At 44.9% G+C, this 25043-nt stretch overlaps 1 protein-coding gene across 3 annotated transcripts in view; it reads left to right on the forward strand.

The window, feature by feature from the left end:
- Window positions 1–22415, forward strand: part of NGF (nerve growth factor) — a 52276-nt gene extending 29861 nt beyond the window's left edge. Inside the window, exons 2-4 of one of the 3 annotated variants that reach the window (XM_065547307.1) lie at window positions 14265–14362; window positions 14587–14710; window positions 21526–22415. In XM_065547307.1, coding sequence (XP_065403379.1) covers window positions 14295–14362; window positions 14587–14710; window positions 21526–22263 — 930 coding nt within the window. In that variant the 5' untranslated portion in view covers window positions 14265–14294 and the 3' untranslated portion in view covers window positions 22264–22415. The remainder of the gene's footprint in view (window positions 1–14264; window positions 14363–14586; window positions 14711–21525) is intronic. The other 2 variants (XM_005542226.4, XM_065547315.1) reach the window with 2 other exon arrangements.
- Window positions 22416–25043: the final 2628 nt, after the last annotated feature.

Here is a 25043-nt window from a genome sequence, read left to right on the forward strand (position 1 = left end):
AGCAGCTCTTCTCAGACTCCCTGTGAAAGCCTTCCTGAAGTTCTAACATCCGTACTTCATCCAACCCATTTTTGTTATGGTGTGGTTTTTCAGGTGCCTCACCTTCCTGGTTTGCCTTTAACACCTGCCACTCTGGGAAGAGAATGACTGTGGGTCTTGGGCAAAGCCTATAGCCTTCATCAGCCTGTTCACTGACCAACTGCACAGCAGTGACAGGGGCATGGCAGTGGCACAGAGCAATGGTGGAAGCACATCCCTGAGACAGCCTCTCTGTGGCCCCAGCTCCAGCAGCCTGCATCCCAGATTTATGGATGGCACCTGGTAAAGCATGATGCAAACTCAATGTGAAATCCAAGTACATCATCATCTATCTCTGTATTTGGTTTGGGGTTTTATTAATGACAGAGGATGTGATTAAACAAAGTTTACACTGTAACTAACTCCAGCTGGATCCAAGCATCAATGGGAAACCCCAATTCCCTTGATGTTGTCCTTGTGTCCTTTCTACTCACAATTTCTTTTCCAAGGCATTTTCTCTGAATCTGATAATGGTGAGGTCATATAATCTCATTTATTTTAAGAGACAGTCTGGCACGCCCAGCCCAGTGGCCCTGCAATGAAGGACTTTTGTGTTGAAGATGCTGTGAGCCCTTGGATATGGCCTTATCCTAACCTATGAGATGAAATCACTGTTTCATTCTGCCAAGGCAATGTTATCATTGGGTTTGGGATTATATTTGAAAATTTTCCAGCAGAAATCATATTCTAATAGACTCTAAACTGAAACATCATCATGCATAATCTTGTAAGATTACCAGAAGCCGGTTCAATGAAATTTGGGTTCTTTCGGTAGAGTTGTTGCTTATTATAAAATGGCTATGATTACCTATTCCTTGGACTTTTTCTCTAGGGAAATTCAGGAATCACATCTCACCAGCACAAGCTGAGTACATCACTGTAAGTCTGCTTGTGATTTGTGCAGTGATTTCTTCCTCCTCTCCAGAGCTGAGGTTGAGATTATCTTCAAAGTCTTTCCTCAGTCTCTGTCTCTCTGATCTTTCTCTCAGCTTCTCTCTCTCTTGCTGGCATTGCTCCTTTGCCCTTTGGATCTCCCTCCACACCCTCCTTTGCTTTCTCCACTCCCCTCTGTTACTTTCCTGCTTCCCCTTCTTCTCATTTACTCTTTGCTCTCATTCTCTTACTCCCCTCCTCTCTCAATTGCGTCCTACTATAGCGCCAATGTTCTCTTTCTACTATTTCAGTTTTCCTCTACAATAACATCAGGTTTCCTAAGGGTAAGACAAATCCCAGCTCACTTAGTTTGTTCCAGTGCCTATAGGTGTTGGGGTGATCTCATTCCATCTGTTCAGGATTCATCCATTCATGCCACCACATTCAACAAGCTCCAGGATGATGGGAAATGAGACAGCCATTTCTCCCTCTGTCCCTGACCTGGGCTTAGCCCCAGGATGGCTCTTAACTGGAATCAGCAGATCCAGCACCAGGGCCAGGGCCACCAATCATCAGTACCAACATTGTCAGATATCCCATAGTGCCCAGTGGTGACAGGACCAAACTGCATAATTAATGGCCATGTTGTGCTCTTCTGATGTGCCTGCCAAAATGTCACTGTTACCCTGTAGGTGACAGCCATTGTTCACTGATGAAGAGCCTTCCTCTAATTTGCACCATCATACTCACTATTCTTGAGAAGCTAAAAGAAGATGGTGGCTTTATCTCTTTTAAAGAGAGTTTCTAGAGGCAATGGGCTGGTGGGCTAGAGCAACTTCCAGAGTTTCACCCAGTGCTTGTAATGAAAACCACCAATTTGCTGTATACATAGCAATGTAATTCCTAATATTAAGCTATCGACTGAACTCACTATGGCAAATCAGAAGATGGTTCTTTCTCTTCTGGTTATGTTTTTTGTAGTGCGAGATTTTTATTATTCTAGAAAAAGGCCATTTCACCTGCTAACAATGAAAGCAAATGTCTTGCCTAAAACAAACAAACAAACAACATACCGCTGATGGTAACTCAACCTCCTCTTTTTTTGCCTTATGATTTACTTCTGTTATATGAAACAGTCACTGCTGAGAGCATGAAGCCTGGACAATTGAATCCTGATTGAGCAACTCACATGAATTCTGGGAAATAAAGTCAACAATTCACAAATTGAATCCACTTCTGAATGTTCATCCACCAAGGACTCTTGACATTCGATCTCTTTGCATTTCTGCTCAATGTTTATTGCTTTCCACTCGTCCCTCAAACCAAAGTCTTTGCTTGGTAATTTCTTGTTTTAGAAAGTGACAAACAGACCAAGCAGAGAAAACACTGTATGTTTTGGACTAAAAATGAAATCATTAGGGTAAGTTTCTATTCTTGTCGACTGGAATTTTACTCTGGTTTTGATTAAGCTCAACAAAGATATTATATTTGATGCTTTCCTGTAAATGTATGAGATGGTTTGCTATTGCATGTCCATGAATGGAAATATTAACAGTCTCCACTTGGCTCCATCAGCCTCTGGCTTGGTCTTCACACCCAAAAAGCCAACCAAGAGAATCACATCCTCAGCCCAGAGTGAGTAGTTTCTGTCTTGCCTGCAGTTTTTCTTCGCAGTCTCAGAATTAAGAGTAAGTCTTATCCAAAATACATAAAATTAAATGGAATAGCCACATTCTATTTCTATAAATTTCTCAGTAAGGAACAACTTCACATGTCTAAACATCTATCTTCGATTGCTACATTTCTATCAGATTAGTGAGTCCTTCCAAAATCTGTTCCTTGTTGGTTAGATTACTTCAGTGAGGAGAGAGTATGGGTTATGGGCTCCCTCAAGGGTATAAACAAAGAGAATGTCATGACAGATAAGTAGAGAAGCCAAGGTATTTTACAAACTCAAAAGTGTGTGCTAATTTTTTAAAAGCAATTAGGTATATTCAAGCATAGAAGATGCACAGAATCCCACCTATACATTATCCGTATCATGGAAGCGGAAATCGACACTCAGAACAAAACCCAGAGGACAGAACTCTTGCTCCCTTGAATTGATCAGTGTTGTGAGCAGTGCGGAGTAGGGTTAAAAAGGAGTGAACCACAGAGCAAGGGACCTGGGCTATCGTCCATCATGCCACCCACTCAACAGTGTGACCTTCTACTTCCCCACTGTATTACTGAGGTGAAGTTTCCTCATCTGTCAAATGAAGTTTGACAGAAGTTTCCTTATCTGTCAAATACTAACCTCAAAAGATTTTTAATGAGTATTTTAAAAGGAAATAAATATATATAAAGTGCTTAGTATAGTATCTGGTACATAATACATAATACATGTTATTGATTTTTAGTGGTAGTAGTTGTATTCATTTCTAACCCACAGTTTATGCTAAAGGAGTAATTAACATATTTTAACACATAATATTATATTACATTTAATTTCACACATAAAATATAGGTCATTCTATCCTTATTAATACTTCTAATACAGCCTAAGCTGTAGGCCAAAGAAGACTCTTGGGGATTTCTATCCTATCCCTGCCTTTTCTTCCTACAAACCCAAACTCAAACTCACAATTTTGGCATACTCACCCTAGTGACCCAGCAGTCACTAGGAGCTCCCCATTCAGTCTGAACCAGTGACTGAGGAGAAAAGAAGCTGTCTAGGCCTCCTCCTCAGACAGCTGTCCTGCCACTTCTCCCGCTGCGTGGAAGGGCCAGGAGACAGCCATGCTCAGGGCCTGGCCTTTAACTCCCAGAACACCTCTCTTAGAAGTGGGAGTCGTTGCTGTCATGGAATTGGACTAACCAGAGGAGTGCCTCCTTCTGGAGGCTGAGAGGAGAGGTCAGAGAGGGTGTTCCCTTCTTTTAGAGGCCTAAGCACAAAGTCCACTTGTCTTCAGATGTGAAGAAATGGAAAAACTCAACATGGTCTGCAAAAATTGTGTACCTGCCTTTAATAGATTGCATCAGGCAAATGGAAGAGCCTTTCTCATGTTGGAGGACCAAGATACGTAATCCCTTACCTGCTTTTAAAAATATGGCCAGGCGCAGTGGCTCATGTCTATAAACCCAGCACTTTGGGAGGCTGAGGTGGGCAGATCACCTGAGGTTAGCAGTTTGAGACCAGCCTGGCCAACATGGTGAAACCTCATCTCTACTAAAAATACAAAAAAAGAAAAAGAAAAAATCAGCCAGGCATGGTGGTGTACTCCTGTAATCCCAGCTACTTGGGAGGCTGAGGCAGGAGAATTGCTTGAACCCAGGAGGCGGAGGTTGCAGTGAACCGAGATGATGCCACTGCAGTCCAGCCTGGGTGACACAGCAAAACTACATCTCGAAGAAGTAAAAAATACTTGTGTGTGTATGTGCACATGTCTATATATAAATGTTCTTGTGACCATTACAGGTATTGCTCTTTTGAGATAATTCTAAGATTTATCAAGGTCTAAACTGAAAAATGTTATAACCAACATTATTGGAAATACAAAGCTGACAAAAGAAAAGAAAAATCTCAGGAGAAAGAAAGGAAAAAACAGCCCCAGAATGAGTGCTAGAAAATAGTATAATGAAATTTATGGAGAATCAGGAATATTGATTTCTAGATCTAACTCTATTCACCAGTCAGTTGGAGGTTATATGGACCTATACAATTCATTTAATTACTCTGGAAGAGACTAAATGACCTCAAGGTTCAGCTATCTTCTGCCTCTGGTGATTCTACTTATGGCCTATGAGGAGGTCTTGGAGAACACTGGTAAAACTTCCATGACTCCAAAGTTCTTCAACCCTTTAGAGGTGATGGGGATGGTGACGATGGTAGTAATATTAATGGCAGTGTTGATGGTGGGGGTGGTAATCGTGGCAAAATGTTGGAAGTGATAGTGCTGGTGGTAGCGATAGGATGTTGGTGGTGAGGAAGTGTTGGGGAAGATGGTGGTGGTGATAATGATGGAGGAGGTGATAGTGGTGATGGTGATGGAGAAAGTAGTGGTGATGATGGTGTTGGAGGAGGTGATAGTAGTGATGGTAATGGAAGAAGTGGAGGCAGTGATGGTGGTAGGGGTGTTGGTGGTGGTTGTTGAAGATAATGCTGCCATGCTTTGTGGATCTAAATTCTATACTTGACCTATCTAAATGCTGTGATAGATTTCAGAAGTGGGCAGAGAGGGAAAGCACTTAGGTCCTGGGACTTAATGAATACAGGTGCACAAAGAGCATTGGTACTGGTCTCTGCCCATAACCATCATATGTGCCTTTTGAAGTTATTCTTCTGTTTGGGACAATGCAGGCAAAACATACATGCTCAGGCAGATACACAGTGTTCTACTGGTTGTGAAATTTTCGGTGTTTGTTTGTTGAGGTTTTTTGTTTTATTTATTAAATTTTAATTTATTTTTGCTTTTTATTCCTCCAAAGTTTGAATCCTTATTTTGAGAATACAGGAATCAGGTCTGTGGAAAGAAGGAAAAGTTGAAATAGCCAAAAAGAAAGCAGGGCTGAAAGTGCTGGACACAGATGAGGGGACACAATACAGGGAGATGACAAAGGGGAAAAGCATCCTCACACGCATGAGACCAAACTGTGGTTTAGGCAGAGCTTAAAAGTAACCACCAGTGTGCTACCACACAGGATAGGTACATGGCCCTGGGACAAAATGTGAGAGCTGGAGCCAGTCCTGGTGGCTGCAGTGCAGAGGGAGCTGGGGCAGTCAGTCTAGCGCCTACCTTCCTGGGGACAAAAGGCGACACTCTCTAGACCAGACAAGGCAGAAAGAGTCCCTGGAGGGCCTTTGAGGTGCAGCTTCCTTTACAGACAGAGGCCTGGTGCCAGAAACTCGGCTGATTCACAAAGAAGTGAAATGCTAACAAATGGTTTTCATTATCATCATGCAGTCTCCACCCTCATTCTGTATGTGTACTGTGTTTTTTTCTTTCTTTTTTTCATCTTTTCATGGGTTGTAACTAAACAATGAGGTGATTGCCATCCCAGTGCATTGCACAACATAACCAGCGGCTGGGTTGGAGCATAGCCTTCTCCAAGGAAATTCTAGACAAGAAAAATGAACAAGCTGGAAGTAAGGAGGGTGTTTGTTTTGCACAACACCTGTGTACACTTTTAGGGCTCATAAAGAAAGGTCTTAGATTCTAAGTTCCTCTGAGGCCCACCTGTCAGGCCACCAATGTGGCACTCTCCTTCTTAAATAAAACACTAAATAGCCAAAGTAAAAGGGAGGCTCGCCCAGTTATCCAAGAAGGTGAATTGGGACCACTTGTTATTTCCCAGTATAACATGAAATAATGATTTACTTGGGTTGAATAAACTGGCGCAGCTGTGGGAAGAGTCTTCAATTCCGTTCAATAAACATTCATTAAGTGCCTACACTGGGACAGCCCCACAGATAGAAATACACTTAAGACCTCAAGAAGTTAATCCAGCAGATGCCTAAACTTGTCCCAAATCCCTGGATAACCAAGTATAAATGTGATCATGAGGATATCTTCCATGTTGTATTCTCCTTGTGATTCACTTTTCCTGCAAGGCAGCAATTACTTAAGAAAAGATGCTATTAACTTTACAGTGCCTGGCAAGTTTTAGTGACAGCTAAACATCGCAGCGCTCCGATGAACACAGCCATAGCTGGAGCAGCTTCCTCCCTCTGACTGCGACATGGCTGAAGAAAATGGATCATTTCAAAAACAAATGTTTCAGTTTGTTACTCAGCATCTTTGTTGGCAAATGATTGCAGATAATCGCCCCACAGCTGCAGGCTGAGCAGTCTACAATTGCTCGGTTCCACTGAGCATGTGCATGGCCAGCCATTCCAATCACAACTGGGACACAAAGTGGTGATTTCTTCCTGCCAGAGAGGGCCAGATGGGGGCATGGGATGAACAGGAGGCATCACTTTCTCTTCTGCACCCAGATCTGCCACTAACTAGCTGCCTGATTCTGGCCAAATGTCTTTAATGATATTAATAAGAGTAGCTGATATTTATGTAGCACCAACTAGGTGTCAGGCACTGGGCTAAATGCTTATTCAATTTAACCCTCTCAAGAACCCAATATGGAGGGTATAATTGTTCTGATTTTTGAGAGAAGATGTTGAGGGGCAGAGAGGTTAAGTCTCTTGCTGAAGATTGAGAAGTGTGGTGATTGAGAAGGAAAACTGTCTGCTCTCATCTCTGGAATTTCTAATTACCCACAATGTTCTGGGTCTCTAGAGACAGATGCTCTCTGTGAGTCTCTCGTTAGCTCCGGAGTAAATTTCCCCAATGCAGAGTTTTTATTTTGTTCATGTTGTCATTATCAAATAAATCTTAAAAGAAGAAACACTAGAAGACTGGGAATATTCTGAAATATAATTATATGAGAAGCAAGTGACTTTAGAAAGGACAGCAGGTTTTCATCTCTCCTGACCTTTCATCCCGAGATAATGAAAGAGCTAGATGAAACTCCTTAACCTAAGCTCAAAAATCCCTGTCAAATAGCCCTTCATTAGAGGTAACCACCCTGATGGTATTCCAGCATTCCCCATAAGTCATATGTGTTACTGTATAATAGGAGCCCATATGGGACTAAGATAGTTAAAGCCATGCACAGGAAGTAGCTAAAGCCCCCTGACAAACACACACATGGAAGTAAATTCTTCATTTCCAGCTCTTATCTTCGCCTCAGGTTACCTAGGATTTGCATGTGCTGCATGCCTGGGCAAAGCTGGGCTGAGTTATCTCTTTCATGCCTTGAGTCAGATTTTCTGGATGTGAAGTCAGCAGACAAGCCAGGAAATGTCAGTGCAGAAGAGCAAGGGAGCTCAAGACACGATGGCAGCTGTCACTCCAGAGTGGTGTGGAGTGGGACGGTATCTGATGTGTCCTCAGACTCAGTTTCCCTTGAGATGTGTTTGGTGCTGACTGCTTGTGATCCATGTTTTCTTGGATGCAGGTTGGTTGAGGTGCAGCGATTTTTGCAGTGAAACTGAAGTCCAGCTGCTCAAACAGAAATGGCCTCATCTAATGGACACTTTAATGAGTAAGGGTGGCATTTTACTTGAATCCTTACATTCAAGTGTCATGACTCATCCCTTATCCCTCCTTAATTGAAGGACGGACTGCCTGCCTTTTTTAAAGCACCGGAATCCCATGTGTCAGTTAAGCCAGTATAGTTCCTGGTCTTTTTCAGGGCTATGAATCTTTACCTTGTCTTAATTTCTGAAGTTACATCTGAATCGCATTATAGACTTCTGTGTTGTAACATTTCTTGACCTATTGCTTAGAAAACATACCACACACTGAGAGGAAAAGGCTAGCTCAAGAAGAGCCGAGGACATTTAATCCTATAAAGCAAGTAGAATAAAGGGCTTGGATCTGAGTTAACATTCACTGGCACCGTTTTGCTTTCCTTCGTGTGTTCAATCCTAGGTGGTCATTCAAGGTCTGCAGTAGCCTGGAGACTCCACAGGTGCTGTTATGATTATATGCGAACCTTGACTGCAACCAACCTGAGAGTCGTTGCTCCCAGTACCACTGTCTGCTATTAGTCCCAAGTATGGGAACAACGGACCAGGGAAAGGACAAAAGCATCACTGAAATGAAGTTTTTTGTGTGTGGTTTAAGGATTAGCCAGTTGGAACAAAGGAGATGTTTTCTTAGGATCTCAGAAAAGTTTGAAAAATTATTGGATTGTTTTTGGCACTCAAATATAGATTATAGATATATTACTAGTATTACTAAGCTGATGGGCTATACTACAAGGACTATTATTTAGCCATACATTCTTGCAAAAATATTCTGCCCTCAACTCTGTAACGGAAGGCTGCTGTGTGTTTAGGTGTCTTATCTTCTACCACAATAATGTTGTTGTAATTACCCACACTTTGAAAACCTCCCTGGGGTGTGGGACGTTATACAGCTCATGAATTCCTCCAGTCAGGTAAACATGCGGATTGTGTTTCGCCACACACAATAGAAGGCCACTCTCATTCATAGCAAGTGCCCTTTGATTCTGAAGCTGAGGTCAGCCAACCACAACTTCTTCCTACCTACAGCTGTCTCACTCTCCGGGGAAGTGCTAGAAAGGGTTTTGTAATTTACCCACAAATTTCCCAAAGAGCCATAGGACCATTTTTCTTTCAGGAAAATGTGCCAGGGTACTTTAGAATTGTCAGCATTGAAACTTTTCATCAAAAAGAACAGCAATTTCACCGAACCTTAATGTCTTCCTAAGTCCTTGGTATTAATTTCCTATTGGATGTGCCAAAACCACTGGATAGTTAAAACACATCAAATCATCTTAAAATGGCCAAAGTTGATTTTTCCCTCAAAAAAGAGCTCCTTCTCAGCAAACCTCATATTATATTTCATACTAGAAAAGATTTCAAATTCCTTTTCCCATTGTGGACAGACTCAGGGTAAGGACTAACAGAGGGAGGGGAGAATTGAGGGGAATGGCTACAGCCAGGAAGATCACAGCAGTCACATCAACAATTATTCTTATTTCCTCAACAACATGTCCTTAATGTAAGACATTCCTAGTGAGTTTCCCTACGCACAGAGCTCTCCTTGGTGGAAACTAGCAGCGAGGGGGCTGAAGCTGCCCTGGCATCTTTGATGCAGTGATCAATTTGGCTATTACCAAATAGTGGGTTGGACTATTATTAAGTCCAAGGACCATGTGCTGAAATTTTGAATACCAAAGATTTGGGGACACCTGGCCAAAAAGACCTCCGGGACCACTCCTCCCATGTGCTCCAAAGCAATGGCTAGTCCCAAGAGCAGCTTGCACTACATTAAAGATGTCAGGGCGACTGCAGCCCCCTTTCTCCTAGTTTCCGCCCAGGAGAGCTCGGTGAGTAGAGATACTCACTAGGAATGTCTTAGATGAAGGACATGTTGTTGAGGGTATAAGAATGATTGTTGGTGCGATTGCTATAGGATGTAACTATTCCCCTTAATCCTCCCCTCTCTCTGTTAGTCCCTACTTGGAGTCTGTCCACAATGGGAAAAGGAATCTGAAATCTTTTCTAGTATGGAATACAACCATGAAGTTTGCTGACTGAGAGCTCTTTTGGGGGAAAAAAATCAACTTTGGCCATTTTGACATGATTTGATGTGCTTGGTAATGGCCTTAATAATGGTCAATAATAGGCATCACCAGAGAAGATTTTAAGTGGCATGAAAGGAGTAAAACAAACAAAAAGCTTCCAATTCACAAATGTCAGTTATATCTAGACAACTGGGCATTGGTCAGGCAGGAGAGACGGGGGCAACATTCCCCGGAGAGTTTGTCAACTATATTCTCAGACCTTCTTGTGGCTTATAATGTGACCACACCTGAACTTTATGTTTTCTGAGATATATTAATTTCTTGATAATGTCTCACAATTACTAGCTTATAAAAGACAATTCCAAGCTTCCCATTCATCCTATGCAGCAGGGGTTCCCAGCCCTGGCTTTATATTGGGATCACTTAGGGAGCTTTACAAATTCCCGAGGCCCAGGCAGCACTCCAGGTCAATGAAACCAGAATCTCTGAAGGTGAGACACAGGCAGCAGGAGTGCAAAAAGCTGCCCAGGAGATTCCAAACTACAGACAAAGTTGAGAACCACTGCTATAGAGGATTCAGGGACAGTAGAAACGGGGAGCCAGTGAGATAAATAGAATGTCCCACAAAATCTGAGTGTGGAAGGATTAAGGGGATGGAGATTGACAGTTATCGGGTTTCAATAGCTGCGGCTAAGGCCCATTAGTCCCTGACAAACGATCAGCAGAGGCACAGTTTCCTTAAACTATATATTGATTGGATTTTGGACAGTTTGCCATTAATCTAAGTTTCATGACTGAAATTGACCAAAATATTATTGATTAACCTCAGGGGTCTTAAGAAGAGCCCTCTCTCCCCTAGCTCTACCAGGCTCAGGGTTGGTTGGACATTGGGTTCTGAGATAAGTCCTAGGAGTATGGTCCAGAAGAGGGAAGAAGCCCACAACATACCTTTGACTGTTATATGGAAAGTTACATTCAAGCGGTGGTCTACAGAGTGGACTGGCTCTGGGTTGGTGCTTCGTCTTTGCACTGGATCCTTTACCCCATGAGGAGGAACAAGGTGGAAACCCTAAAGCAATGGTTCTTAAACTTATGTGACTATCAGAATCACCTGCAGGGTTGGTTAAACCACAGATTGCTGTGTTTCATTCCCAGAGTTTCTGATTCAGTAGGTTTGTGGTAAAACCCAAGAATTCGCATTTCTAACGTGTTCTAAGATATTACTACAATACTACTATGGAACCACACTTTGAGAACCACTGCTTCAAAGCATAAAACCCAGGACAGGACAAGCTCTAGAAGAGGTACACCAGACTTTATTAGGATTCCTTTGTGCCCTGTAAGAAGGAATAGAATATGATCCTGAAATGAGCTGAGATTTATTTCCATGCATTTATCAAAAGTGTGAGAGCTGATTTCTGTTTAAGTGATTACTCTATGAAAACAGACAGGGTTTTAAAAATAGATATGCATTTGGGTTGTTTGTCCCAATGCCTTGCATTAGAAATTTGTAATATTTAAATTGGATTTAATTTTAGAGCCTCAACCTTCATTAGCATGAGACTAAAAACAATGACAACAATATCTACAAAAATATTTTAGAGTTTCATTATTGTGGACAGAGAATTTCTCTCTGCAGTAATAAACTGCTTATATCAACACAGAATAAGACAAGGCCAAAGGCATAGGAAATGCTGGACACAATTCCAAATATAGCAATCATTTATCCATATGAGATTGGCAGGAGACCCTGACCCTGGCATGCACCAAGGTGACTTGGTCCAGAAATTGCAGATACAGGGCCAGGGAATCTATTGTGGTTGGCTTACAGTAGATACCCTAAGAATGCAGATCTTCCTAGGAATTGTGGAATTTTTTATTTAAACCAAACGTCCCTCTTCTTCTAGTCATCCAGATTGGAGGCCATCCTAGCTTGTAGTAGAATATCCAGAATATTTCCAGAGAAAGTCACTATTCCTTCTCTGGTTGCTCTACTGATTAAAAGCGGAGGCTTTTTGTGTCCTATAGGAAGAAGTTCAGTAGGCAGGCCCCAGAAGGGTACTGCAAGTCTCTTAGCACCTTCTGATGTGTAAGGCCCATTCTATACTCCTCTCCTCTCCCCTACTCTTGCAGTGCCATGGTGGACCTCCGCCCAGTTCTTGAACTCTGGGACCTTTCCTTCCCTTCTTCCCTAGTGAGCTCTTATTCATCCTTAAGAACCCTGCTCAGATGTTATCTCCTCTATGAATATGTCTCTAACCGGTCTGGCCAGATAAAACCAATTTCTCCTTCCACTATGTTTCCATATCATGTCACATATACATCATACTTACCTCACTGTACTTTAAATGTTTGTTTATATGCGTGCCTTTTCCTATCTCTAGATTACTTGCTCTAGGAAGTTAAGTATTATGTCTTATTCTTCTTTGTATCCCTAGCACCTGACACCTAACACAGTGGCCAGCACAGGACCTGCAAGTTTAAGTGTTTAATCAATGAAATAAATGAATCCCAATTTTGGGGTGAGAGAAAGCACTACTTAAGCATCTAGTAGCAATGCAGCCTGGAAAACATTCAAAGTCATGGAATCTCAGATGATCAGAGCCAAAGGGGACCTTAGCTCTTATCTGTGCCAGCTTCTCATCCTATAGAGGAGAAAGCTCAGAGTGAACTGAATCAGAATGCAGGTGTATGGGTTCCAGCCTGCAACCTTTCAGGTTTAGCCAAACACCCAGATGAAGGGTTTATGGACTAGATGAAACCGTCTTCCCATGACTAATGGGACCAGATAATGTCCACCTCTTACCCTGGGGACATGCCATTCTCCCTCTCCCATGCTAGGTCCAACTCTGGGAGAGCATGAAAATGTTCTTTGTCACAGAATGTAACCTTTTAAAGAGTGTCTGAGTACGCATTTTCATCACTAGCCTTCAACCCCAATTGAGTATTGAAAGATTTTTCTGGTTCTTTCTGGGGCAAGAAGACTATTTTGAGCAGGATGGGAAAGGAAGAAGAATGGAGACATCCCAGGGCTTAATTTCATGATTTCTAGTGGCTTGAAGACCACTTCAGAGGCCCTTGCTACCTCCCCTGTTCTCCAGCTCCTCTTCATGGTTGGAGTTTGGGGAGCCATGGTGGCTTCTCTGACATTCGCTTTCATAGCACAAGCTGAGACGGAGTTGGATGAAGGTATGTGGTGGGGATCCACGCTGGACAAAGATACCACAGGGAGGGGAGTTTTTTGGAGTTGAAAAGAGAATATGGACAGGAAGGTTAAGATGTCATTCTAGAACTTTATTGGGAGGGCTTCTCCACCCTACAACAAATTCTGTCATAGACATTCATTCATTTACCCATAAATATCACCCTCCTGTTCAAAGCCCTCCACTCCCTTCCTAATGTCCTGAGGATAAAACCATAACTCCGTGCTGTGTCTCTGTAGACCTGGCTCTTTCTGGCTCTCCAGCTCGTTTTCTAGGTCTCATTCCTTCATGCTCAGAACCTTTGTCTTGTTTCTATCTCAGGGCCTTTGCACTTGTTCCTGCTGCCTGGAATGTTCTCTCCCTCATTCCTTCTCGTCCTCCAGGTCTCAGCTTGAAGGCCGTCTCCTCAGAGGACTCCTCGCTGAAGGTCCCGTCTACAGTGGCCCCTCGATACCTCCTGCAGTTTCCCTCTATCATCAGACCCTGTAATTGCCTTCATGGCATATAACGAATCTGGAGATATCTTGCTTATTTACACAAGACTGTAAGCCCCCTGAGAGCAGAGGCCTTGTTTGTCTTATTTACTGCTGCTCGACACCAAAAACAGTGCTTGGCACATAGTCGGTGCCCAGAAAATATTGTGAATGAATGAAGCGCCTACATAGATTAGGTAATAGAGGGGAGAGGAGAATAGAAAGCTTACATTGTTTTTAGAAACTACAGCCTAAAATTGATTTTTTAAAATTGTATCAGCTCCATAGCTTCCAATTCTAAAACCTGCTTTTCATTGTGGTACTCTGAGATTCCTGTCTGATTCTGTGAGAGCTCCATGCTCTCTCTCAAATGGTCAGTCTGTCTTATTCGTCACCATTACTCATCTGCATTTTTATCAAAGCACCAACTTGCCCTGGATTGTCAGAGATTTTGCATCTGTATAATGTATTTTAGGCTGGTTCAGAGTTGGATCTACTACGTCTGCATGTGTCAGGTACTGAACAATTTCCATTTTGATTCCAGATTAGGGATCTGCTGGGGCAAGACTTTGGCATGTGTCTAGAAACACCTGCACTAGGTGCAAGATCAGCCATGGATGGTGTCCAGGCTGAAACGAAAAGGTATGGCGCAAGAGTGAGAGGCAAGTGCCACTACAGGACCATGAGAGGCCAGGCCCCGGTAAATTTTGGTAGCCAAATTCTAGCTCCTTCCTGGGCCCTGATGCTGGTAAAATCCCAGAATTCAAGGAAATGGAATTTGTCCTATTGGCACATGCCTCCCCACTGTGTAGGGCACAGGGAATGTGGTGAGGTTCCAGTCTAATGCCAGCTCTCCCCCTCCACAGAGTTTTGGTCAGTGGTCGTGCAGTCCAAGGGGCTGGATGGCATGCTGGACCCAAGCTCAGCTCAGCGTCCGGACCCAATAACAGTTTTACCAAGGGAGCAGCTTTCTATCCTGGCCACACTGAGGTAAGTGCCTAAGGGGCCTTGGCTTGCCAAGGTCCTACCTCTGCAGCTGCCAGAAGCACGGGTCCCAAGTGACAGAACCTGAGAGGGCAAGTCAGATTGAACTGCTGAGCAGCAAGGGCCTGGAGAAGCTCTCAGTGATGCAGCAAACGCAGCCTGCCTAGCCCAGGAGAGGAAATCTTTTGTGCCCTCAGGTTGGCCCCATGGCCCCCAGGGACATATCAGGAGTCTGAGCTGCATCAAGGGTCTAAAGTCACCAAACACAGGACCTCGAATAGCCAGTGTCAATCAGACCCTCCACACAACTCTCTGGTCCGACTGAGCAGGGAGCTTGTGAAATGGAAGGTTCACAGCCACTCTTTGTGCCCTTGGCTAGTGGAGTGGAGGGGTGTGGAAGAGCTCCAGATCTGTACACAGGAGGTCTGGCTCTGAGTTCCATTTCTGTTTGGCGTGTACCTGTGATGCAATTACTTAATCTTACTACATCTCTGGCTTCTCATTGTTAAAACAGGAATGATATGGCCAACCTCCCAGGTTTGTGTAATGGTTAATTAGAAAATTATACCCAATAAATAATAATTATTACTATCTCAGCTCATTCATGTCAAGGTATGTCTCTAAGAATTCAGATCAGTTGATTTGGTTCCCATTCATGTATCCAGCACACCTGCCCTCCAAGAACCCAGTGACCCCACAGGTGCCGGTACTTGCTAGTGCTTTCTGGTTGCATATTTCTATCATGGGCATTTTAAGAGCTTTTGGATAAAGTCTATATGGTGCCCAGAAATCCAACAAAGCAGATATGAAACAATTCAATATCTAAATATTCCCTAATATCTGGATTTGTGGCATCAGGAAGGTAAAACTTATAATCTGTTGAATGGAATTTTCATTTCGATGTTGGGGGATGAGTAAACTCACCCCAGCACCTATCAGTTACAGTGTGCATATGGCTTCAGGCCTCTCTCCTCTAAAAGATAGCAAGGCTGAGCTCAAGTCAGGTGTCCACAGACTGGCCCTGCCACTCACTGGCTGCAAAAGCCCAAGTCACTTAGCCTCTCCAAGGCTCATTTTCGTCTTCTACAAAGTTAAAGAATTAGGCTAGACTTGTGGCTCTCAAAATGTGGTCCCCAGACCAACTGCATCAGCATCATCTGGAAACTTATTAGAAATGTAGATTCTTAGTGTCCTCCTACCAGAGCTATAGAATCGAGCGTTCTGGAGATGGGGCACAGCAGTCTGTAGTGTAACAAACGCTGCAGGTGATTCTGATGCCCTGAAGTTTGAGAGCCTCTGGACTTGAATCTCTGATGTACCTTCCAAGCCATGCCTCCTCCCAATAAATCCTGTCTGGGAGATACTAACGGAGGCTCTGGATTTTACTCTGTCGATGCCTCTCTCTGTTCAGCCCAGCCCAGGACACCTCTGAAGTACCTTGCTGGGGAAATGAGAAGTCACAGAATTCCTCTCACCCCGACCCCCAAGAGCATTCAAGCCTTTACAACTGAAGACAGCAGCCAGTTAACATTTAGAGTGAAGGTCAAGCGTAAAACAAGAAACGACCCTTGACCCACTCTCGGAATGTGGCGAATGAGATGGAGGAGGAGGAGGCTGGATTTCCTTGGCCACAAGAATTTCATCTCTCGCCAACTGTTAGTGACCCGGGTTCACGTATACCATCTCTAGCCCGAGAATCGCTCGCAGCTCTTGGCATGGCTCTCTCCAAGGCAGGAATTCTCTCACTCCCTTCTACAACACATCTCCCCAGGCACGGTTGCCAAGCCTCCCAGTGCCGTCAGCCCTCCTAACCACAAATATTTGGGCCAGTTGCTTAGCTCTGTCCAGCAGCTTCATCACCCATTTAGGTGAGGCCAGAATCTTTGAAGATCATTCACCTAGTGCAAGAAATGTATCCTATTACTGGAGTGTGTGAACCACTGGAAATCCACAGAATGTACCGCTGGTTCAGAAGAGGGCAAGAGAGCGGGGCACCCCATCAGTGGCTGGTTGTAAAGGCATCCCGATGGGCCACCCCACTCTTAGTCATGGATCTTCCATTCTAGGTAGGAGGAAGACAATTAAAGACCATTCTCACATTAAATAGAACATGTTCATTCATGTGAGCCCCTAATTGCATTCTCCCCATCTGATCATTCAGCTTGCAGAGCTCTGCTTAGTAAAGCCACACAGAAGGCTGTCATCTGTTCAGGAGAAAGGCTTCAAGGGGTGTTTTAAAAAAATAAATAAATAAAACTTCTCCTCTGGTTCACATCAAAAATAAAAAGAATGTTCTTTTCTAAACGGTGCATTATATCACTAGAATAGAGAATGCACTCAATTTTTCTTTTATCTACTGATCATTTTTTAAAAGAGAGTTTTTGTTTAAAAACTTAAAAGTTTATCGGAACACACTCTCATGAGTGAATTAAATATATATATTTTTAAAACTTTAAACCTAAAATCTAAATGAGAGATATATTTGAGACATATTCAAGTCTTAATGAAACAATCTGCCTGTGATACAAATCTCCATTGTGATTAAATGTGATACCATTTGGTATCTTGACTGTGAGTGGAAAGGTAGTGTTAGAGTTTAGGAACTTTGTGAAGTCAGTTCAGTCAAACCAGCAGATGCAAGGCAGAGTAGAAAACTTCATAAGTGCCTAAAATGAAAGAATATACTAGTTGGAAGATACCTTAAACATCATCACACAGATGGAGAATTAAGGAACACTGGAGGCAGGAGACTTGTCTAGGTACTCACAGGTTCTTAGAGGTGGAGTTACCTGGGAGTTCTAGGTCACCTGGAGGCAACAAAGATGAGTAGGACACTTTGCTGCCTACAGGGAGTTTGTCCTCTAGAAGGGAGGATAAGAGAATACAACTGCCCTAAGAGAATATAAAGGGAAGGCTTTAAGAGATAGAGAAGGAGCCAGGCATGGTGGCTCACGCCAGTAATCCCGACCCTTTGGGAGGCCGAGGGGGGCAGATCACGAGGTCAGAGATCAAGACTATCCTGGCCAACATGGTGAAACCCCGCCTCTACAAAAAAATACAAAAATTAGCCAGGTGTGGCGGCGTGTGCCTGTAGTCCCAGCTACTCAGGAGGCTGAGGCAGGAGACTTGTTTGAACCTGGGAGGCGGAGGCTGCAGCTAGCCGAGATCAAACCAGTGCACTTCAGCCTGGGCAACAGAGTGAGACTCCATCTCAAAAACAAAACAAAACAAAACAAAAAAGAGACAGAGAGAGAGAGAGAGAAGGTAGTTTGTCTTGGAATTAGAAAAAACTCCCCAGGGGAGGCAGCATTGAAGTTGTTGAAGGACAACAGGAGGATTCCACCAGCAGAGGTGGAGAGCAGAAAAGGCCCTAGGAGGGTAGGGGAGCATACCTGGAAGGGAAGAGTCTGAAAAAGGGCAGTGGTGGGGAAGCCCAAGCAGGAACTGCCCCCAGGAGTTTTGTGCGCCCGGAATGCAAACTATGTGAGGGGAGTAGAAGGAGGCAGGATCCCATTGCCAGGCAGAGCAGTCCCTACTGACTTATAGACAAGGGACTTGGCACCAGTTCCTTTGAGCAGGGTGATATGAATCAGAGCAGATTTTAAGAAGCTAAATGGGGCAGCCAGGGATAGAAGGCATTGGAAGAAGAGAGATGAGGGTACAGGACGTCAGGTGGGGAACTGTTCCCATGACCTGAACTAGGGGCCCAGAGATGAGAATGGAAGGGAAAATACAGTTTCGAGAGAATGCTACCAAAACAAAACCAAAAAGGCTGGATGGAGGTCAGGGATGAAAAAGCAGAGGGATAAGCAGAGGTATAGAGCTAATGGATGAATGAATGATGGTTCTAGTAACAGAAAAAGGAAACTGTGAAGAAGCGTGTTTAGGGAGATGAGGAGAGAGGATCAAAAGAGATGGTAGCTGTGAAACTAATAATCAAATGATCCAAAATGGGTCTGTTGCTGTTGTATGCAGAGAAGGAAGATGGGGAGAAGATGGTCCTAATTAGGATTATGAGTATGGAGATTTTCATTTTAGATGTCTTGCATTTAAAATGCCAGTATCTATGGAGAATTGCCTTCAAGAAGCTGGAAGGCAGAACTAGCTTCAAAAGACTAGTTGATTAGAGATCCAGGTATGGGAGTCGATTGCACAGAAATTTCAATGGGCTCCTTAGAAGAGGATGAGCCCACCAAAGGGGAGACCATGAATGAAGTGGGAACTTCGGGTAATGGGGAATAGGGAGAAGTATGTCCCTTATGTCCATCGAAACCTTTTTATTTAGTTATTTTCATTTTCCCCTCAAAATTCTAACAAGTGTTACTAATTTGGATATAAGGGGATGAATTTCAGTTTTCTTTCTTCTCCTTTAATCTATCTAATAAGAGATATTATGTACCGAGAAGAACAAAGAAATGAAACATGAAAAGGAGCAAAAGTAAAGGGTTTAGATTTGCTGCCAACTGAATATTCAGTCCTCTAAGAGTTGTCCAGACATTTATCTGCAAGACCATTAGCCAACAGATCTGGTAATGGTCAAAACCCCAGATATGCCATTGCCTCCTTTGCATGGTCAGCTGGAGAATTGGAGCAAACAGAAGCATTCTTCAAAGAAACCAAAGAGAAAAGAATTTGGTGATTTCCTTCTTGATATCTCACCAAAGAGCTGTCTATTTCCAGCTGAATAAAAGCACAGTATGGAGGAGAAGAATGCGTTGCCTTAAAACAGATTAGAAAAGCAGTGTGTAGCCATATGCACAAAGGCCAAAAGAAACCACGCACTGTGATGGCAAGAAGGCAGATGGTGAGCTTCTCTTGCCACTCCCATTCATTCTTTCATTCATTCTCCTTAATTTTTGAGTACCTACTACATGCCAGACACGGCAACTGGCCCTGGAAATATTGAAATGCAAAATGTGCAGCTTCCAAAGCACTCTCAGGGAGACAGACAAGTCAATGATTACCCACAACCCTAGGAGAAGTGATAGGGTTATGCACAAACTGTTGTGGAATACAAGGGATGGAGTGCCCAGATACACAAGTGGATGAGACACAGCTCCACCCTCCAGTACCTCACAGTCACGGTGAGACAATAAAAATGGCTTTGAAGGAGGTCTGAGAGAGGTAAACCCAGCAGTAGAAAACACAAAAGACAAAGTCCTTGACACAAGAAGACGGAAATAACTCATAATTTACACAAATTTTGTGAGAACCTACTTCATCCTAACAATGACTCTGGGAAATAGTGTTTCTTGCCCACCTCCGATCAATGAGAACACTAAGGCTCTGGTAAATTAAATGGGTTTCTTCTGCTAACAAGTAGTGGAGTAGGAATCCAAACAAGGTTTTCTAACCCCCAGACCCAATGCAGAATTCTTGTCATTGCACTGATTTAGTAGAAGAGAACACACCACACACACACACACGCACACACACATATGCACATACAATTATGCTATTCTGAAGTGCAGAATGGAAAGATATCATTTTTGGTTAGAGTGGTCTGAAAAGGCTTCGAGGACTAGGTGGTATCTGTGTGGAAAGGAAGTAGAATGATCCATGAGAGTGGGAAGGAGAGATGGGAGAAAGGATAGAATTGGAAGTTTGCAGAACACTCTTACAGGAGATATTTCTAATCCAACCAAGAAGATCTATGGAAGCTTTACAGAGGAGCTGATGTTTGCTACACATCTACAAGTATGCACAGGAGAGCCACAGAGGCCAGTGAGAGGCCCTCTAGGAGAACTAATTCTACAACTACTTGACCAAGTGGGGGGATTATTTGTGGGGTAACTGCAGTGCAGTACAGAGTCCTCTTGGGGACAGATAGATCCATACCATTTGATCTATAGTCACATAAGAACAAATAATAAAAAGAAAAGACATGTTTAAGAGTGAAAGAGAAAGGCAGGGAGAAAAGAAGGAAGGGTGGATGGAAGGACAGACTGGCTTAGTAAGGGGTCGACTTTGGATTCTATTTCTGGTTCAGTTTTCCTTTATGACTTCAATGCTTTAGTGTTAGTTCATTTTCTGTGAATCAGTTTCCTTATATGTGAAATAAATATGATAAATCCTAATCGAACTCACAGACTCATGAGAAGATAGAAGTGAAAACATTTTTAAAACATTACACAAAGAGGAACTATTATGTGGTCCACAGTTATATATGTGGGGTAGTGTCTGAAGAGGTGCCTGGACTAAGTTGGTCCCAGAGCCACAAGGTTTTTGCCAAACATGATGCTTTGTGAATTCATAACAAGGGCTCCGAGTCACCAGATCTTAGAGCTGACCCAGTGCACTGTCTGAAAGGGGGTACCCAGTGCTGAGGCTTCAAGACATGTCCCCAGCAGATCTCCCCAGTGCCTTCCCAGAGGATTCAGAACTGCTGAGCAGGACAGCACCATCACATCAAGGCACAAGTGCCAGGGAGAGGTGTCAAACTCTCCCCACCGGCCTCCCTGGTACACACATGGACACTTACCACCTCCCTCAGCCTCCTTAAGTGTCAGAGAACTCAAAGGATTCTGTTTGATATTTCCAAGCTCATACTGAACTACTGGGCAAAATTCCAGGGGCTCTGTCCCTTCCTGGAGAAGCCTGGATGGGGAGACCACACATCCATACTGCCTGAGTCAGCCCGGCTTATGCCTGTTGTCCCGGTGTAACCATTGCTAGCACACCCTTTCCCTCTCAGAAATGCCCCAGTTTGAATGAAATCTCTTTGTGATCCCCGTGGGAGGTCAACTCTGAGGGACCCAGAAACTGCCTTTTGACTGCATTTAGTACTCCATGGAGTCACCCTCATTTCTTTTTCATTCCAGGTGCATAGCGTAATGTCCATGTTGTTCTACACTCTGATCACAGCTTTTCTGATCGGCATACAGGCAGAACCACACTCAGAGAGCAATGTCCCTGCAGGACACACCATCCCCCAAGCCCACTGGACTAAACTTCAGCATTCCCTTGACACGGCCCTTCGCAGAGTCCGCAGCGCCCCGGCAGTGGCGATAGCTGCACGAGTGGCAGGGCAGACCCGCAACATTACTGTGGACCCCAGGCTGTTTAAAAAGCGGCGACTCCGTTCACCCCGTGTGCTGTTTAGCACTCAGCCCCCACCTGAAGCTGCAGACACTCAGGATCTGGACTTTGAGGTCGGTGGTGCTGCCCCCTTCAACAGGACTCACAGGAGCAAGCGGTCATCGTCCCACCCCATCTTCCACAGGGGCGAGTTCTCGGTGTGTGACAGTGTCAGCGTGTGGGTTGGGGATAAGACCACCGCCACAGACATCAAGGGCAAGGAGGTGATGGTGTTGGGAGAGGTGAACATTAACAACAGTGTATTCAAACAGTACTTTTTTGAGACCAAGTGCCGGGACCCAAATCCCGTTGACAGCGGGTGCCGGGGCATTGACTCAAAGCATTGGAACTCATATTGTACCACGACTCACACCTTTGTCAAGGCGCTGACCATGGATGGCAAGCAGGCTGCCTGGCGATTTATCCGGATCGACACGGCCTGTGTGTGTGTGCTCAGCAGGAAGGCTGTGAGAAGAGCCTGACCTGCCGACACGCTCCCTCCCCTGCCCCTTCCACACTCTCCTGGGCCCCTCCCTACCTCAACCTGTAAATTATTTTAAATTATAAGGACTGCATGGTAATTTATAGTTTATACAGTTTTAAAGAATCATTATTTATTAAATTTTTGGAAGCATCCTGTGTGCTGACACTGGTTATTTTTCCCAGTAAAATCATCTGCAAGTCTCAGGAAGATGCAGGGGGGAATTGTCTGAATTGTCCAAAGTACTCCCTGGCTCCTTCTAAGGCCCACCTGTAACCCTTACCCCACCCCCAGCCAGTGCTGCAACTTCAGGAAAGGCTAACTGGTTTCAGATATTAGAATAAGTCAGGCACGATTAGCAAAGGAAGCCTGCTGGATTGCAATTTTGTTCTACATTCCAGAGCCAAAGCTACCTAATCATTGGATTACCTGCCCACCGCCTGGAAGCATGGGCTCTGGTCTCCTCCCTTGGGGAAGTTAGTGGAGCCTCATCAGGAGGCAGATCACCACCGGGCACGGGGCTGCCCTGGCCTCAGAGGCACAGTCTCAGTTCTGGGGGCACTCGATAGATAGGACGAGGCTTGCACCAAAGATCTGTGCGCTGCTCATTTGTAGGGGAAGATGTGCCGTCTGGAAGAGTTGTAACAGAGTAATCTCATGAGGCCTGTCAAAGTAGATCTGGTTTCATGTTCAGCTGGCCTTAGTACTCATGGCCACTCCTCGGTTTATCCCTCAGCAGCCTCCTGCAGAAAGACTTCATTACCCCAAGAAAACATTAGTGCCTCTGACACTCTTACAACCTCTACTAACAGCCACAGTAGCAACTTCCAGGGGCCCCAACACTGGCCCACAGCCAAGGAAGCCAGAGATGGGAAAGAACTTCTGAAAACTTTTTGATTCTTAATTGGATGATTTCCATAAGTGACCAAAGGTGACTGGGGCCGTGAGACCTGCAGAGAAGTGGGTGGGGCGGAAAGACTAAGTAAATGGAGTGAGAACCAAATAAACCGGGAGATGTGGAGGACAGGTGGGCCGGCAGGGAACAACGGCTTTCTGCTTCTCCCCAGCAGGGGAAATGAAACAAGCAGGACAAAGAGAAGGCCAGAGAGGGGTGTGAGGAAGGGGAGGGGAGGACAGAGCAGCAGGAGGAGGAAGGTGTGATCTCTCATCTTTACCAGCACTCTCCAGCCTCCAGGAAAGTTAGCAACCTGGGTGGTTCTCGTGGGGCTTTGTGAATGTGTTCATCAACACTGATTCCATCCAGAGCATCTTAGACAGGAGTGAAGGTCACAGAGGGACTCCAGGGTTCGCTCCACCTAGCCTCACACAACCCCCTTCCCCTGCAACTTTCATTTTGTATTTTCCCTGAAGCCACAGTTTTGCCCCAGACGGAGCAGTTGTAGTAAGACAGACATTTTCCCCTCCTAGCCGTCCCGTCTCCCCCCGAGGATGAAATGCCTACACTGGTTTTCAAGAGAACAGGCCCAAATTGTCCATCCGAGAAAAGAGCAAATGGTCTTATTCATTCCCTCTGTAACTCTCGCTGTCCTGCCCCACCCCCAACCCCATCCAAATAGGGCAAATTAGAACCGTAGGGAGCTTTGGCATGAGAACCATTTGATTAGGGTCGAAGCATGATGAAATGTGCCCTGTTTTTTTCTGTCACAGCTACTGCAGTTGGAATAAAGATTTATGTTCAAGAAACACCAGCTAGAACATTCTGTGCTGAGATTCTCGGTGAGATACAGGGCTCCGGAGGGAGCCCTCCCAGTGATCTATGTCTGTGACTTTTTACTGGGGTCCAATGCCAGTGGCCTCGCCTATCCTAGGTGCCCCTACAAACAATTTCTGGGTGCCTCTCTTTGTCTTAGAACTGGACTTTGGACCTGGGATGTGGGGAGAGAGGAGTGGAGAGGGAGGCCTTCAGGAAGCTCCCCATCAGGAAGGTGGGCTTGTGAGCAGCTACACCAACAAAGAGGGTCCTGGAGTGCTGCCCGCAGCACTGTAAGACATTGGGACATCTAAAAAATGTCTTTGGCTCCCCTGGGCCGCCAAGAGGGAGGACCCTCTGAGGGAGCCCGGAGGCTGAGGCCCTCACTTTCATGTAGGTTGCTCTCCTGGGTGTCCGGTAAGAGGAGGGCCCCTCACCCCAGGAACACCACCACCTACCCAAAGGCAAAATCTGCTCTAGGCGGAAACACTGGAGTCCCAGCCTGGGAGCCAATGTTTTCACACAATATAAGGGATATCAGTTTGGCTGATCAGTGTCGGAGCCTTCCAAAAACAACCCAGCGCCCGGTGGTTTCCGCAGCTTGGGCTCTGCTCCCACACGCGGGGGAGCTCTGGCTTTCAGACCCACCCGGGCTGTCCCAGAGAGGCTGACCCGGGTCGCCAGGGCCCCAGCCACTTGAACACTTGGAGAAAACAGCTTCAAACCGCCCACTATCCTCTGCTGAGGAGCGGCAGCGGCACATTTTGCAAAAGTTTCCTTCCCGTGCCTCACTGAGATTTTTCTGCCTGGGTTCCCCAAAAGCCCAAAAGGTGAGAGCAGATCCGTCTCCCCTCGGCAGCTTCCTTTGGTGGAAGGCATCCTCCACCATGCTCAAGAAAACTAGCACCCGCCCTGGCTGTCTGCCCTGCTAGCAAGGCTCAGGCCCCGGCCTGGGAGACCGCGGGGTGCCTGGCTCTGGGGTACACTCAGTCGTCCCTCTGACGCCCTCCCCCAACCAGAGCGCCAGCCTCCCCAGCCTGACCCCCTTCCCTGCTAATAGAAAGCCCACC

Source organism: Macaca fascicularis, chromosome 1, assembly GCF_037993035.2.
Source record: "Macaca fascicularis isolate 582-1 chromosome 1, T2T-MFA8v1.1".
Taxonomy (NCBI): domain Eukaryota; kingdom Metazoa; phylum Chordata; class Mammalia; order Primates; family Cercopithecidae; genus Macaca; species Macaca fascicularis.